This window comes from Calypte anna, chromosome 4, assembly GCF_003957555.1.
Source record: "Calypte anna isolate BGI_N300 chromosome 4, bCalAnn1_v1.p, whole genome shotgun sequence".
Lineage (NCBI taxonomy): Eukaryota > Metazoa > Chordata > Aves > Apodiformes > Trochilidae > Calypte > Calypte anna.
In genome coordinates this window covers 15208553-15222862 of record NC_044247.1, presented here as the reverse complement: position 1 = coordinate 15222862, position 14310 = coordinate 15208553, and the positions used below count along the sequence as shown (strand labels likewise).

At 41.8% G+C, this 14310-nt stretch overlaps 1 protein-coding gene across 1 annotated transcript in view; it reads right to left on the bottom strand.

The window, feature by feature from the left end:
* Window positions 1–10757, bottom strand: part of COL4A5 (collagen type IV alpha 5 chain) — a 74908-nt gene extending 64151 nt beyond the window's left edge. The window contains exon 1 of the mRNA XM_030449228.1: window positions 10657–10757. Coding sequence (XP_030305088.1) covers window positions 10657–10746 — 90 coding nt within the window. The 5' untranslated portion in view covers window positions 10747–10757. The remainder of the gene's footprint in view (window positions 1–10656) is intronic.
* Window positions 10758–14310: the final 3553 nt, after the last annotated feature.

The window sequence follows — 14310 nt, the reverse complement described above, 5'->3', positions numbered from 1 at the left end:
CCTTACCCCAACAATCCTTACATTTGGTTTGCAGTGACCATCACTAAATAGAATGCCTGCCCTGGAAATTAAGTTCCACTTATCAGAAACTTACTACATTACACAAAATTTTGAATACATGCCAAAGAACTAGCTAAAAGGACCACAGATACATTCTTTACAGAAAACACACACATACAAGTTGGTTTTTGACTATTAACGTATCAGTAGTAGGAAAAGAAAAATAAGTTTGATCAGTGCCAGAGGAAGAGGGTACAGAGGGAAAGGAAGTGAACTTGATATGTTTTTTTCCAAACAGAAGCTGATGTGCAAACCTTTAGAATAATTTTGACTGTGTTTTATATCTTTTGACCACCTGGACCATAAAATTTGAATTTTAACAAACAGTCACAATGCTGTGTAAATAGTTGAGTACTATTTGTTTTGGGGATGAAGCCTTCAGCAGCAGCATTAAGCTTCACTTTGCTCTGACACACGTCAGTTTAGTTATTGCTTCCTCCAACAATTGATGTGATTAACTTCATTAACTGTCATTAACTTCATTCCCTGACCAAGTCTGAGAATATCAGTAAACTGTCTTCCTTGCAACACTGTACTAAAATACTGTAATTTATAAGTGGGAGTAGGCAAGGAAAGAGCACAGATGATTGCAACACCCTAGCACAATAATTCAAGTGAGGAGATCTATTCAGGAAAATAGCCCTCAGGTATTACAGTCTGAAGCTTGGCAAGAGGAAGGAACATCCCCTGGCATTTGTACACATTCCAAAACAGAATGTCACTTTCTCTAAGGGAAAGTATTCCCCGAGGCATCCTGGTTTAGGGAGTACAGCAACTCCCGCCAGTGTTATTTGGAGCTGAACATTTGCCAAGGAAATATTCTGCTGCAAATTTGTGATATATGCTCTGAACCCCACAATAACCAGTAGGTTAATTACAAGCATAAATTATGGAGTATTTCCATGAAGTTTTAAAACTGTATTCCTACAGCAAGCAAGGTTTGGGATAGAAGATACTGTTGAAATGTCCTACTAGACTGAAACTATCTGAAGTACAAATAGAGAACCTGAAAGTCAGCTCTGCTTTGAGCAAGAGGTCACCTCATCTGGCCTCCAGAGTAGGAGGATTATACTTCCAGCCTAGGTTTTCCAAGATGCTACAACAGACAAGATTGGAATTTTAGCAGTTTTTAATTTCTCTACACTTAATTTCTCTACAATTTTAAGTTCTCTACACTTAAGTATTCAGAGAGTTAAATCCAAAAATGGTTTTCCAATGGGTTAGCTGTGGCTGTGGCTGCCCAAAGCTGCTCTATTACTCCCCCTCCTCAGCTGGACAGGGGAGAGAAAATATAACAAAAGCCTCAAAGGTCATGAGAAGAGCAGGCAGATCACTCTCCCATTACAGTCACAGGCAAAAAAGGTGCCACTCAAGGAAATTAGTTTAGGGTAAAAGTCAGCATACCATAGGGAGAAATGAAAACAAACCTTAAAAACACCTTCCTTCTTTCTGGGCTCAGCTTTACTCCCAATTTCTCTACCTCTTCTCTTCCTCGTACCTCCAGCAGCGCAGAGGGGCAGGGAATGGGGGTCATGGTCACTGCATTACACATTGTCTCTGCTGCTCCTTTCTCCTCACACTCTTCAGCTTTAGTATACATCCTCCCCATAGCTGTCCTTCAGGAATGGACTGCTCCAACATGAGTCCCACTCAAGAGCACAAGTCCTGCCAGCAAACTTGTTCCTACACAGGCTCTCCACGGCTCCCAGCCTCCTTCAGACACAGACATCTGCTCTGCTGTGGTGGATGACTGCAGGTGGATATCTGGTGTGCCACAGAACACCACGGGCTGCAGCAGGACAGCCTGCCTCACCATGGTCTTCACCATGGGCTGCAGGGGAATCTCTGCTCCAGAGCCTGAAGCACGTCCTCTCCCTCACCTCCTTCACAGACCTTGGTGTCTGCAGATTCGTTCCTTTCACATATTCTCACTTCTCTCTCCCAGCTGCCATTGCACAGCAGGTTCCATCCCCTTCCTTCTCCAGTCCCCCTCCCCTGTTAAACATGTTATCCCAGAGGTGCTCCCACTGTCACTCGTGCTCAGTCTTTGCCCATAGTGGGTTTGTTTTGGAGCCAGCTGCCACTGGCTCCATCACACACAGAGAAAGCTTCTGGCATCTTCTCACAGAAGCCACCCCTGCAGCCCCCCTGAACCAGCACCTTCCCATTCAAACCCAATATTTTCCTGTGCTTGCTACCTCCAGTCAAGCAAAGGAGAAGACTGTAAAGTTACTAAAAGTCACCAGCTCTGCAAAGCTGAATGGAATGCAGAATCAGTACTGAAAGATGTGCCAAGGTACAACTGTAGCTCACATTTCAGATATCTAGTATAGTAAAAAATGAAACTCTAAATAAAATGCTCAGTCTGAAGCAGGGAGCCAAATTTTGTCCAGAGATAATTTTAAATATACACACTGGACGGTTTTCTTCTCCCAGGAAACAGCAAGCCAACACTGAGGCAAGTAACTGAAGCTTCTTAGGCAGCATATTATGATGACCACTGGAAACTGCTGTTCAAATGCATCAAAATCTTGCATGACTGAATATCTTTATTCCATGCTTAATTATCAGTTCATAATAATTAGCATTCAGAAATACCTCTTTACACTTTTCACACACACCATCTGTTTTTGGCCTCTGAACCCCTTTAGCAACCAGAACTAACACAGTATTATTTCTTTTCAGGATTGGTGTTTCATAACCTAAAAGTTTGTTTCTGGTACACTCCTGAGCAACACCAAAAAAACCAAAGGGCTTCCTTGGTAATTTAAATAATCTTCTACCAAATCAAACTCCTTCCTGCCATTAAGGAAAAAAAAAAAAAAAAAAAAAAAAAAGGCAATGAAGACATTTACAATGAAATTTAGGACAATATATTACCAGTAATCCATCTTCTTATTGATGGTAATCAACTTAGCCTGCATGTTGAGAGAAAAAAAACAAACAAAAAACCCACTATCATTGCCATGCTGTCCCTCCAGAGTTACTTCTGTAGTATATTAGCAATTTCACATTCTTCAAAGAGGCTTGCATGTTATTCTCACACTTAGGTGCAGTATGCTGATGTTCTAAAAATACACATGTTCTGAGCATGACTAGACCTGTCAACAAGCATTTTCTCACTCAAGCCTAAAGTTAAGGAATTTTCGAGGTTCACTTAGGATACAAAAATTCATACTTTAGATGTAGATGTTTTAACACTTTCTTACTACTATTTTTTGAAGAGTTTGAAAGCTTTTAGAAAAGAAAAAGATACTTAAGGGGGTTTTTGTGCATGTACACACGTGTGGAGGGATGTCACCAATTCTATTGCCAAGAAGTTTCCATAAGCATTTTGGATCAGAAATGTAATGACACTACACATACCCTTTAACTTCATCAAAAAGGTAGAAAAAACCCACCCACACAAATATAAACTTCTGTATGATGCTTTCACTGTTTGCCTGGGCAGACTTCTAGAGATTTTCATAGCAACACTTTCCTCATTAAGAAACAATTAAATGAATGCTGCAAGTTAAGCTGACTATGCAAGCAAAACGTGCTTCAGCCTTGCAACTTCTCATCCTCAGTTGATTTCCTCCTTTTGTTTTAAAATTATCACTTATGAATTAAAAAGTAATGATTCTACCAAAATATCAATATTTTGTCCTCATGTCTTACTGAAAATACAACTGGATGAAAAGAGATGCGAGGAACCAAACAAATTCTCATTTTTCAGGCAAGTGAAGAAGCCTCTTTTCCTTTCTGAGCACATTTGCTCTTTAAGGTTCAATATATAAGAAAATTGTTCTTAAACTAATTCGGAATAAGTTTTTTCTGATTAACTTAATTTATATAGTCTGAATGACAGGTAGAAGTTTCTTTGCCTTTCAGAAACAATGGCTTCTGCTGTCATTTGGCATAACAGGTTGGTTCATAGTAAGCTGACTCAAGAAAAGTCTCTGCCCCATAAAAAGGATTATTTTTAAAAGGTTTTGAAACCGAGTGCATAAGCTCCTTCACCTACTGAAGTGCCAATGGCCTTTCTTGTCAGAAAATCAAATTTTCTAGGAGCTGAAGGCTTGCCTAGCCTTGTCTGCAGGTCACGTTAGTTTTCATTGCTTTAAGTAAAGTCATTTAATTGTGTTTTTTAATAATTGCTACTTTAATTCAAGGTGTAGAAAAAGTGCAGTTCATGTCTCAGGGTGGTCATTTTCTTCCTCCCTCTTGGACACCTGCAGGATTTAAGTGCAAAACAAGAAAGGTTTTCTTCTGGAGTTATAATGCCAGATTTAGTAGACAGACTCATGCTAGAGAGCCTCTTATGCAGGAGTTGTCAGTGTTTCTTCCTTAGTGAAGGAACATTAGCCTTCATTGCTAACAAGGAGAAGCCAAAAAATAAAATAAAGCTGTTGAATTAATGGTTGCTTAAGTTTGACAGCTTTATGCAATAACTAATGCTCACTATATTTTCACACAGAATCCAGGAGTTAGGAAGGCTGGGCACCAGAATGGACAGTATAAAATTACCTTTTCTGAATATACTGTAAATTTCTGGCACTTTTCAGAATACTGGAGAAATGCTAAGAAATCTTGTACATATCAAAATAATCATGCTTTATCTCCCTAGCTTGATAAAGAAATATGAAAAGACAAGATGATGCAACTACTACAGTAGAGAGGGAATGAGATCAAAGTCTTAATTTCATACCTGTGAAATATTTTAACATGAACCAGAGATTTCTGCCATACTCACTTCCTTCTAGAGAAGGGGTGTCTGCCTCATATACAAATTTCAGCTGCAACTAAGAGTTGTAAAAGTCTGGTTTGTAGAAACATCCCAATACCCTAGGAAGCAGTACACTGTAAACATCTCTCTCTAAATTGATGGTGTGGTTTAAAACCAAGATTTACACTGATAACAACTAGAGCCAGTTCTATAATAAACACATTTTCAAGGTGTTTAACAGATTTCAGCAGAAAGTTCTGACAGGTACAGACACTGGTAAAAAGACTCACCAGGCTGTTTTCAGCCAGGGAAGCAAACCAAGCTTTGCTTCTCCAGAGAAAGTTAAGAGGAGGGAAAGCAGAGGTTTCAGCAGAGCTGGAGTACTAAAGCTTATCTAGTGTAGTGTACAGCGAGGTCGTGTTAGACTGTAGAAGGACTGTTTCACAGGTTTAGCTATATGCCTCAATAAAATGAATAATTTTATAGATAATAGCTTTTATTTGTGGTTCAAATTTAAGTGCATTGAACACAGATGCTTTTTGCAGTGCCAGGAGAGAGAAGAGACTGAAATTCAACTCTGACGTTTTAGTCCTCTGCAGAGATTAGGTAAAAGAAACAAAATACACAAAACTACTTTCCTTCTCCAAATTGGTGGAGACAAAGAGAGAAAGGCAACAAGAGAGCTACAAGAACTAAGAGCCTTGAAGTAGTAGTAGTCTGCTGAAATCTATTTTTAGTTCCTCTCTCTTTCCAAGATCTAAACCACACACATTTCAAGTGGAAAACACATCCCTGTCAATATCACCACTACAATTTATGTTTCTTTGTTATATTGAAGCAGAATAATACATACACAAATACACACTGTGTAAGATGCCCTCCACAAAAAAACAGAATACAAAATTAAAATTCTGAATACTGCTGTGCTGACAGCTTGAGAGATAGCATCTTGACTAGTTGCAACTAAAAAAAGCACTGAAGTAAATACAAGCCTTCCAACTCACAATTTAACCACACGATGCTGATTGATTTTTTTACTGCAGCATATGTAAGTTGTATTAACAGAAATTACACCTTGGCGCACAAATGCACACTTGCATAATTTCAGATTTAGAGGAAAATTCAGGCTGGAAGGGGCCTCGGGGGGGATTTAGTCCAGCTTCCCACTCAAATCACGGCAACAGAGATTCAGAGGTTCATAAATAAGTCACACAACATCAAAGTCTTTTCCAAGCAGACTAAGATATGTCTATTGATACATTACAGGTTAAGTACCAAGCCTTTTAGAGAGAGACTAAAGCATTAACAAGTTTAAGATAAAATGACTCATTTGCAATACAGTTGTAATTATCTAATTGCCAAATATCCATGTCTCCTAAATTTAAGATCACATCCTCCAGTTTTCACTTCTTATATCTCTTCACAAGAGGTTCTCCAAGAAAGCAAAGCATTTTTCTTTTTTAAAATAAGCATCAGAATTTTCTTTTATACCAGGACCCTTTCTTCTTCAGCTCAACTATGTTTATTCTACTGATAATTTCATTTTACACTGAAGCCTTTCCTCCACATACCACACTGAGCAGTCAGGATGCTCTGGACATTTTCTTTTTTAGAAGCTGTGCTTTACCTGTGATATTTAATAAGGTTTAATTGCATTGCTGACCTTTCACAGGAGGGCAAAGGTTGCTGCTGAAGGATCATTAAAACTGCATCTGCACTCTTCTTTAAAGTTTTATTTTAGGCACCCTTTGGAAGAGATGGTTTACAGCACAGAGCAGCCAACATTAGATAGTCAAATACTACATATAGCAAGAACTTAAAAAACCCCAGTAGTTTTAAACATCACCTATTCCATACAGCCTTATGGAACAGATAAGTAAGAAGTGTCTTCATTCAAAGGAATATGTCAGGTAGTATCAACACCAGCAGTGGCTGCTTTCCATTCAGTATGCTTGTGAAATACTATTCCTAGAACACATAACAGTGTTATCTGGGCATCTTGTTATGTGTTGATATCAGTGGAGAGTTTACACAATTGATGCAGTTAGAGAAGGGAGCATTTTAATCTAAGTGAATGAAAGGCAAAAATGCACGATGAATCTTCTGCTGCATGTGCAGAACAGATCCCTTACTGCACTTCGCCCCAGATAGAAAATATGTGCATTAGGTTTGTTGGGATGTTCTCACTGAGTTCACTTGGTTTGTAACTTAGAAAGGTTTGTGCATGTTCTAGTAAAATCAACAGCCACTAACCACATTAGGAGCGTGATTTCTTATTCCTAGCAGAAAAAGATGACAATGTAAATTTATATTTGCTTTTAAATAAATTAACTTATCCTAGGAAAATGTTCCTTTCTACTTCAAAATAGCACAATTAGTTTAGATAATTGCTTTCAGTGAGCAGATCATTTAGTTCATAGCCAGGAAAACCAAAGTCCATCAGTTTCCACAGAACTATCAGTCTATTTCCACCACAAGGAAAAACAGCATAAGACACAATGATTTTGCATGCCTAACCTCACTAGATCCTGTTATGACCCAAATTGCTTTCATAGTAGATTTCATTCAGGATTCTGTTGATTTTTTTGTATTTTAGTATGTGGCAGAACACACCCTGACATACAGGTTTTACTGTGTATCTTTATCTAAAAGCCAGGAAAGGTCAAAAGCACAACACATGACAAATGGCAAGTTGCAAGCAGGAGGGCTTTAGCCTTAATGTTATGAAACTGAGAGAGTCTTGTGCATGACTAATCAAGACACATCCACGGAATTTCAGGATGAAATACTTTTTGAATTCTAAAAGCCAGAATCCATTTCTTTCTGCTTTTACAGACACAGCTTTCATAACTAGAGTCACAATCACTTATGAAATTGGAAATAACCACCACCATATGATAAAATAATTAAGACAAACAAGAAAAACAGATGACCATAATTTACAAGTTAACCATATTAATCAAGTAAACTGTAATTAATGACATGGTAACCTCCAAAAGGAAAAAAATTCCCATTTAAACTTAGAGAACTTCCATGAATACAGGTACATGAATACAATACACCTGTCTTGACAGCCTGCCTTACCATATTTGAACAACTGTTTTCATACCTATACTTTCAACAAAATTGTTATAACTGTAGGCAAAGAAAGAGACATTGCAGAAGTTACTTTGTTTTTAATAACTCTTGAGTTGACAAACTCTACACATTAAAAACCTAGGCCACAACTATGAGGGAAACTTATTTCACCGTAGGCCAATAAACAAGCCCAGGTGAGTTTCACAGATTATCACAATTCAAGATTCTAGTCTATGTTCTTTAATTAAATAGAATTTCCAATCACAACTTGCTATCAGTTTTCTGTAACATGGTACAAGTGTAAACCTGCTGAGAGAAGTAGAAAATTCTACTTGTAGGAAAAATTAATATAAATCAACATATTTGTATTTAAACTAACACCACCAGGGCACTTAAGAAATTAATACTGTCCCTTAACATGTATGATAATTCATACCCTGTGATGAAAGCATACAACTTACAAGCATTTTTTTTTTTACAGTGTAACTTGAAATCACATGCACTGATGGTGCCATCTTCTACCTCATTCATTCTCCCACTCTGAAGCAAGACAGTTCCCTCTCTTTTACACTGAGACAGTGGGCTATGGATGACCATCAATAAAATACAAAAAAATTAAATTCATCCTTGAGTATGAGGTTTAGGCTATTTATTTTTTTGTTGTTGAAAATCATTGGGATTTCACTATGATGTCCACATTGGCAGATTACTCTTGACTATATTCTGTCACCTTGTAACTGATCTCATAAACACTATTTGAACAAAGGGAAGTAAAGAGCATATGACTTCTGCATTTGAAGTGCATACTATGAAACTGAGTAACAACTTCAGATCCTAATAATGACAGCATAATGAGTACAAACCATGCCACCATATTTATCCTGGGGGGGATTCTGACACAAGGCTCCAGAACAAAATTCACAGGAGACTGTGTATATCAAGCATACTGCTACAGTGTTAATTTTACCCTTTTTGAAAATGAGGGAAAAAAAATTGATTAGGATCAGCATCACTTAATGTTATCATTACCAGGTGTTCAACATCATCAGAACACCAAAGGATCAAGAAAAATGTATCAGTGGGACTGATACAGGTTGAAACAGAGGTATTCCCTATCCCTAATATCATTTGGGTCTTTGTTTAATCCTATCTCTCTGTAGGGTAGTAAATGCCCAGGGGGCTTACCCTGAATGAGCTGTAGCACAAGGTGGTGGTAAGAAGCAAGAACTCCACCATTATCTTTTCTCTTTTCCTCACTTCTCCCAAAGCAGATGACTGCCTACAGGGTCAGCCCAGCAGTGTCTTTCCCAGACCCCACAGATTCCCACAAATCACACACGTGAAACCCTGTTTGGGTGCTTCCCTGAAGAAAGAAAGGAAACACCTTTGTGCACACAAACCTCCCCATCTTCAGCTTCCACCTGCTAAAAGGTGAACTCCTGTGGGTGGGACTGACAGGATCTTTTCTTGGTGGTGAAAATTAAAGGAGGTAGCCTGGATTGAAGTGGTACCTAGCAGCAGAATTAGGATTACAGGCAATGTGGAGACAAGCAGTTCTCCAAATCAGTAAGCACTGGTGGCACACTGATATCACTTATGCTTAGGTACACACCTGGGCATGGTAAGGAGGAGTGAAAGGGAGTATTTTATGGCTGGTCTTTGCTTTTTAGAAGGGCAGATGAAAGGTATACAAAGTTTCACTGTAAAGGAATGCACTTCAAAGGAGGTTTCAAGACAAGTAAGATTTTGTCAGCTCTAACTGCAAAATTGGAGAGTAGGGAGGGAGTAGCAGAAAGGTATTCTACATCTATTACTGTAACGTATTGTGATTTTTCAACTAGGAAGTGATCCTAAACAACAGAAATCCAGATTTATTCTCCCTTCCAAGTAAGCTATGAAAAGAAAATTAAGAGCCAGAGGAAGGAATCATGAAAATCAGAAACTAACCCATTCGAAAGTATGAACCTTTTAGTTAACTTTACCACTTGTTAACAGCTGAATGACTTAAGTTAAAGAGTGATGACCTCTCTCTCCTCTCAGTTTCAAGGCCCAGCTGCTCCAGGGAAGCTGGGGCAGCATCCCTCTCCCGAAGAGATAAAATTCTTCTCCAGGCCACCTACTGTGCACTGTCAGCAATACCGCCGCACATCTACCATCTCTGCTAGCATCTCAACTCGGGTTTTAAAACAGCAGAAACACAACCCTCAGGAAAAACAAGTCACTGCCTGAGGCGCGGTCCTCCTGCAAGTCCCACTCCCTGCCACGTCCAGGCGGGTCTTACCCATGCAGGTGAAGGCTCAACAGGCAAGAGCTCAGGCACATCTTCCTAAAGATCTTTTGAGGGGCAAGGGGGGAGTAAAGCAGTGCTGAGTCTTTTCCTCCAGTGCCCAGGAGAGGGTTCAGAGAACACACAAAGCTTGCCCGGGCTTCCCCCGCCTCGCCTTCCCTCCTGCCTCCCCGCAGCTGCCGACGAACCCAGACGTGCCAACGGCACCGGGGTACCGCGGAGAGCCGGTCCGATGCCGGCAGAGCCGAGGAGCCTTTGTGAAGGGAGGGAAGTACCGGGACGGAGCCCGTCCAGGAGCCTCCGGCACCTGAGGCGATGAGGAGACAGCCCCGCGCGCGGCCCGGCCTCGCGCCGCCGACCCCCGCCCGCCCGGTTCCTGTCAGGGACTGCGGTCACTCCCGCCTCCCCTCACCCAGCCCCAGCTGGGGAGCCCCCCCCTGAACCACCTCATTTTTTCAAAAGACTCGAAAACTCCCCCTGAAGCCTCTACCGCAAAAGAACGAGGAGGGCGCCCCGCACTCACCGCCGCGACCGCCTCCTCCGGCCCCCCGCACCCCAGCAGCAGCACCAGGCAGCCGGCAGTCAGGCTGCAACTCCACCACCGTAGCTCCATCCTGCTCGCTCGGGAGCTCCGGAGCTGGCCCTACGGCGCGGGCATAGCCTAGCGGGGCAGCTCAGCTCCCTCCAGGCGGCTCCCGCCGACCGCCCCGACGCCAGCGCCCGCCCCTCTGCCGCACTCGCCCGCTTCTCCCGGCTCAAGTCCTCACGGGACTACTTGCCCCACAGTATTCATGCGCACCGTGGGCGGCCGGTGGCGGAGGGTGCGCGCGTGTAGTGTGCGGGGAGTGAGGGAGCGCCGCTGCTGCTCCGCTCTGAAGGGGCTGCGATCCTCCCCACCGCCACCCTTCCTCCTGGGTGCCGCAGTTTTGTCGGCTCGAAGGGCGGGCGCCTGTCTCTCCCCGCCCCGCACCTCCACCGGGCAGGCAGCTGCTGGACCCCGGACTATTTTTTCTGGCGGAGGCACCCGGGCGTGTGAGGGCAGGGGGAGGTGTTCGTAGTCCCGGGTCGCACCTCAGGAGGGGCGAGCGCCGGGGTGCGGGGTTGTGAGGGGCGGCCGGTGCCGTTCGCCCTCTTCGGTCCCGCCCCGCTCAGGTGCGACGCCTCGGTGGAGATCGCGTCAACTTTCTGCCTGGGCAAGCTCTGGCACGGAGAGGAGAGAGGAAGGCAGTGGGTGCCCTGAGGGGGCTGGGGCACCGAGGAGGCGCGGTGACCGACCCCCCACGGGGCCCGCTCCCGGTCCTTCGTCGTAGGGGAGGAAGGAGCCGGCCCCGCTCTGACCGCCCTGAGTGACGGCGGAGGGACCCTCCTCTTCCTCCGGCGGCGCGGAGCCGGGACCCGCACGGGAGCAGCGGCGCGTAACCGGGCTGCGTTCTCTCCGCCTTCCCCCGCGGCTGCCTGGAGCATGGGCCGCGGCTGCGCCCCTGCCCCGCCGGCCCTGGGGCGCGCAGGGTGAGTGCCGAAGCTCGGCGACCCCTTCCCCGCCGTGCCTCCCGCCCTCGCCGGTGACTCTCTGTCCCTTTGCCTCCCTGCAGGCTCCTGGTGCTGGTGCTTCTTTGCCTGAGCGCGGAGCTGGTGAGTGGGGTAAGTGTGCAGGTCCCGGCCGCGCCTGGAGGTGGATGTGTCTGATCAAACCTGCCGGGGTTTGGGCATCCTTCCTCCTCAATCCCCTCGGAAAAAAAAAGGGGATGGGTTTTTTAATTGCCGAACACCTCTGCTCCCAAGTTCCTCTGTGCCTTTCGTCTTCTCGACTTTGATTAGTGTTTGCAAAGTGCGCTGGTATGAAGGACCATCTGTGTTCAGTGTAACAACTTTGTAGGTCTGAAAGGATGATCAATATCTCTCTGACTGCCTTTCATCCTTTTTTAGTCTCTTCTCGAACAGTTCTGTTACGAGCCTTTAGATCTTGGCTTGCAAGGGATCCGATCCAGAACACCTCATAACTGAGTAAAAGTGATGTGAGAAATTAAAGGATTAAGCTGTTAAGTGTTGTATCAAAGTTCATGACTATGAATTAGGAAATGTGCTTTAAATTCCAAGTTGGCATACAGAAGCAATGACTTTATGATCTGTCAGTCTGACAATTTTATGACATAAGCACGGATTTTCTCTTGCTGCTCCTAATTAATGTTTAAACAGATTAGTAAGGGGTCACAGGCTTTTTAAATGTTCATAAATTTTCATTTTTGGGGGGTGTTGTAATAGATTTTCTGCAATTAGGATGCTGAAATTGTTAGCCCACTCAACTTCAGTGAATAAAGGATCCTTTGGAAAATCTCTAGCCTAAATTAAGTGTCCAACTGATGTACATTGAGCAGCTCAAAAGTTTAAAGAGTTTAAAAAAGTTTATATCAAACTATTGTGATATAAACTAAGATTGTACAATAATCTTTGCGGTCTGTATTTTATAGCTCCTATGCAATAATGAATTAATGTAAGCAATGTAATACAGTAGTAATATATTCTTATCATGTTTATTTTAATTCAACTTCTAGCAGTCTTCCAAGAAAAACTGAAAACGTCGGTTCTTGATTAGTCAGCCAACGTTTTTCTACTGCTTTTGCTACTCTTTTGATTAAACTTTTGAGGATTTAGAACCTTCCTGTGCAACTGAGAAGAAAGCTTTTGAAAAAAGCTTTAATAGCAGAGGGATTTATACTTTTCATAAATATGAAAGGCTTGGTTCTCCTTTGCACTTTTGATAATCAATTGCACTAGTAGAATTTCATCATCCTGATCAGGTGGTAGTTACAAGCTCTAATCTGCTCAAAGATTAAAAGATTAGACAATGTGGGAACCTGTGAGAGTTTCTTTTCTTATGTTTTGGGGTTTTTTTGGTTTTTTTCTCTCCAACAAAGCCTGTAACTATGCTTCCAAGTTATATTTTGCAGGTTTTTTTGTTGGTTTTTTTTATTATTTCATTTTGTATGCTAGTGAAATTATTCCTGATTGATGTGGATTTAATTAACTGCAGATTATTAATTGTTTGCTCCAGTTTAGCTTTATACCTGTTGGAAAGCACATCTCTTGCAATTAGATTTTTGTTAGTTGCTCAACATCTTCCATTGCTTGTAAAGGAATTTGGTTACTTTAAGTCTATTGCAATGAGTAAGATTCACATATACATGCCATTTCTAAATATTTCTGTCAGTTTTCTTCAGGGTTAGAAAACAAACAGTCTCTTTGCTGATGTGTAGTCAGTTTAAAAGTATGGAAGAGAGTCAGAAATAGATCCTTAAAATGCTTTGTTTCAGTGCTTGATGTGTTAAAGCATTTAATTATTAAAATGCTGTCAAACGTACTCAACAGGAAAGATGTACAACTATGTTTGTCAATTTTAGATACAGTAGTAGGTAACTGACTTCCTGGTATCTGAATAAAAACCACACCCTAACACCTTCCAGCATGAACTAAAATACTAGTGATTAAAATTGGTTTTGTGGTAAGCAGAGCTTATTTTAAGGAAAAATAGGTTCTCTGAAAGTTTTCTTTATTGCCCTTTACTATATAATTTGAAGTGAGTGAGCATAGTGAAGTTCAATCAAAATAAAATGAGTTTAAACTTTAGATTAATAAGAACTTTTGAAAGACTATTCACAGAGACAGCCAACTAGTAAAGCACTTGCTGAAGACGTGATTTATAATATTGCTCATTTTTTTTTTCCTGTTGATCTCATTTCAGTAATTTATCTGTTGTAAAAGAGACATCCTAAAATATTGTACCAAGTTGTTGAATGTTCTTCAAGAATACTACTGTGGACATGACTGGGAGGCAGTGGCATGTCAGGCCAGCATCTTGAATAAAGTTTTATCACAGGTGGTTTTGACTCAGAGGTCTCAATTGCAAGGTGTAGTCATCCCTCCCTCTCTAAGAACAGACTTTTTAATGCAACAGAACTAATGTCTCAGCTTGTATTAATTCTTTTTGGCTATAAATGATCTGTTTAGAATAGCAGTAAAAAATTAGTCTTGTAATTCCATCTAGGTTTTCTTGAGACAAATACTGATAACAGGGATCACCTGCTGTTACACATAGGGTTACTTTGCAGCAAGATGGTTACCTTGGTTGTAAACCAATTGTGGGGTGTGACCTAAGAGTTTCCCCTAACAGCTTTCAGAT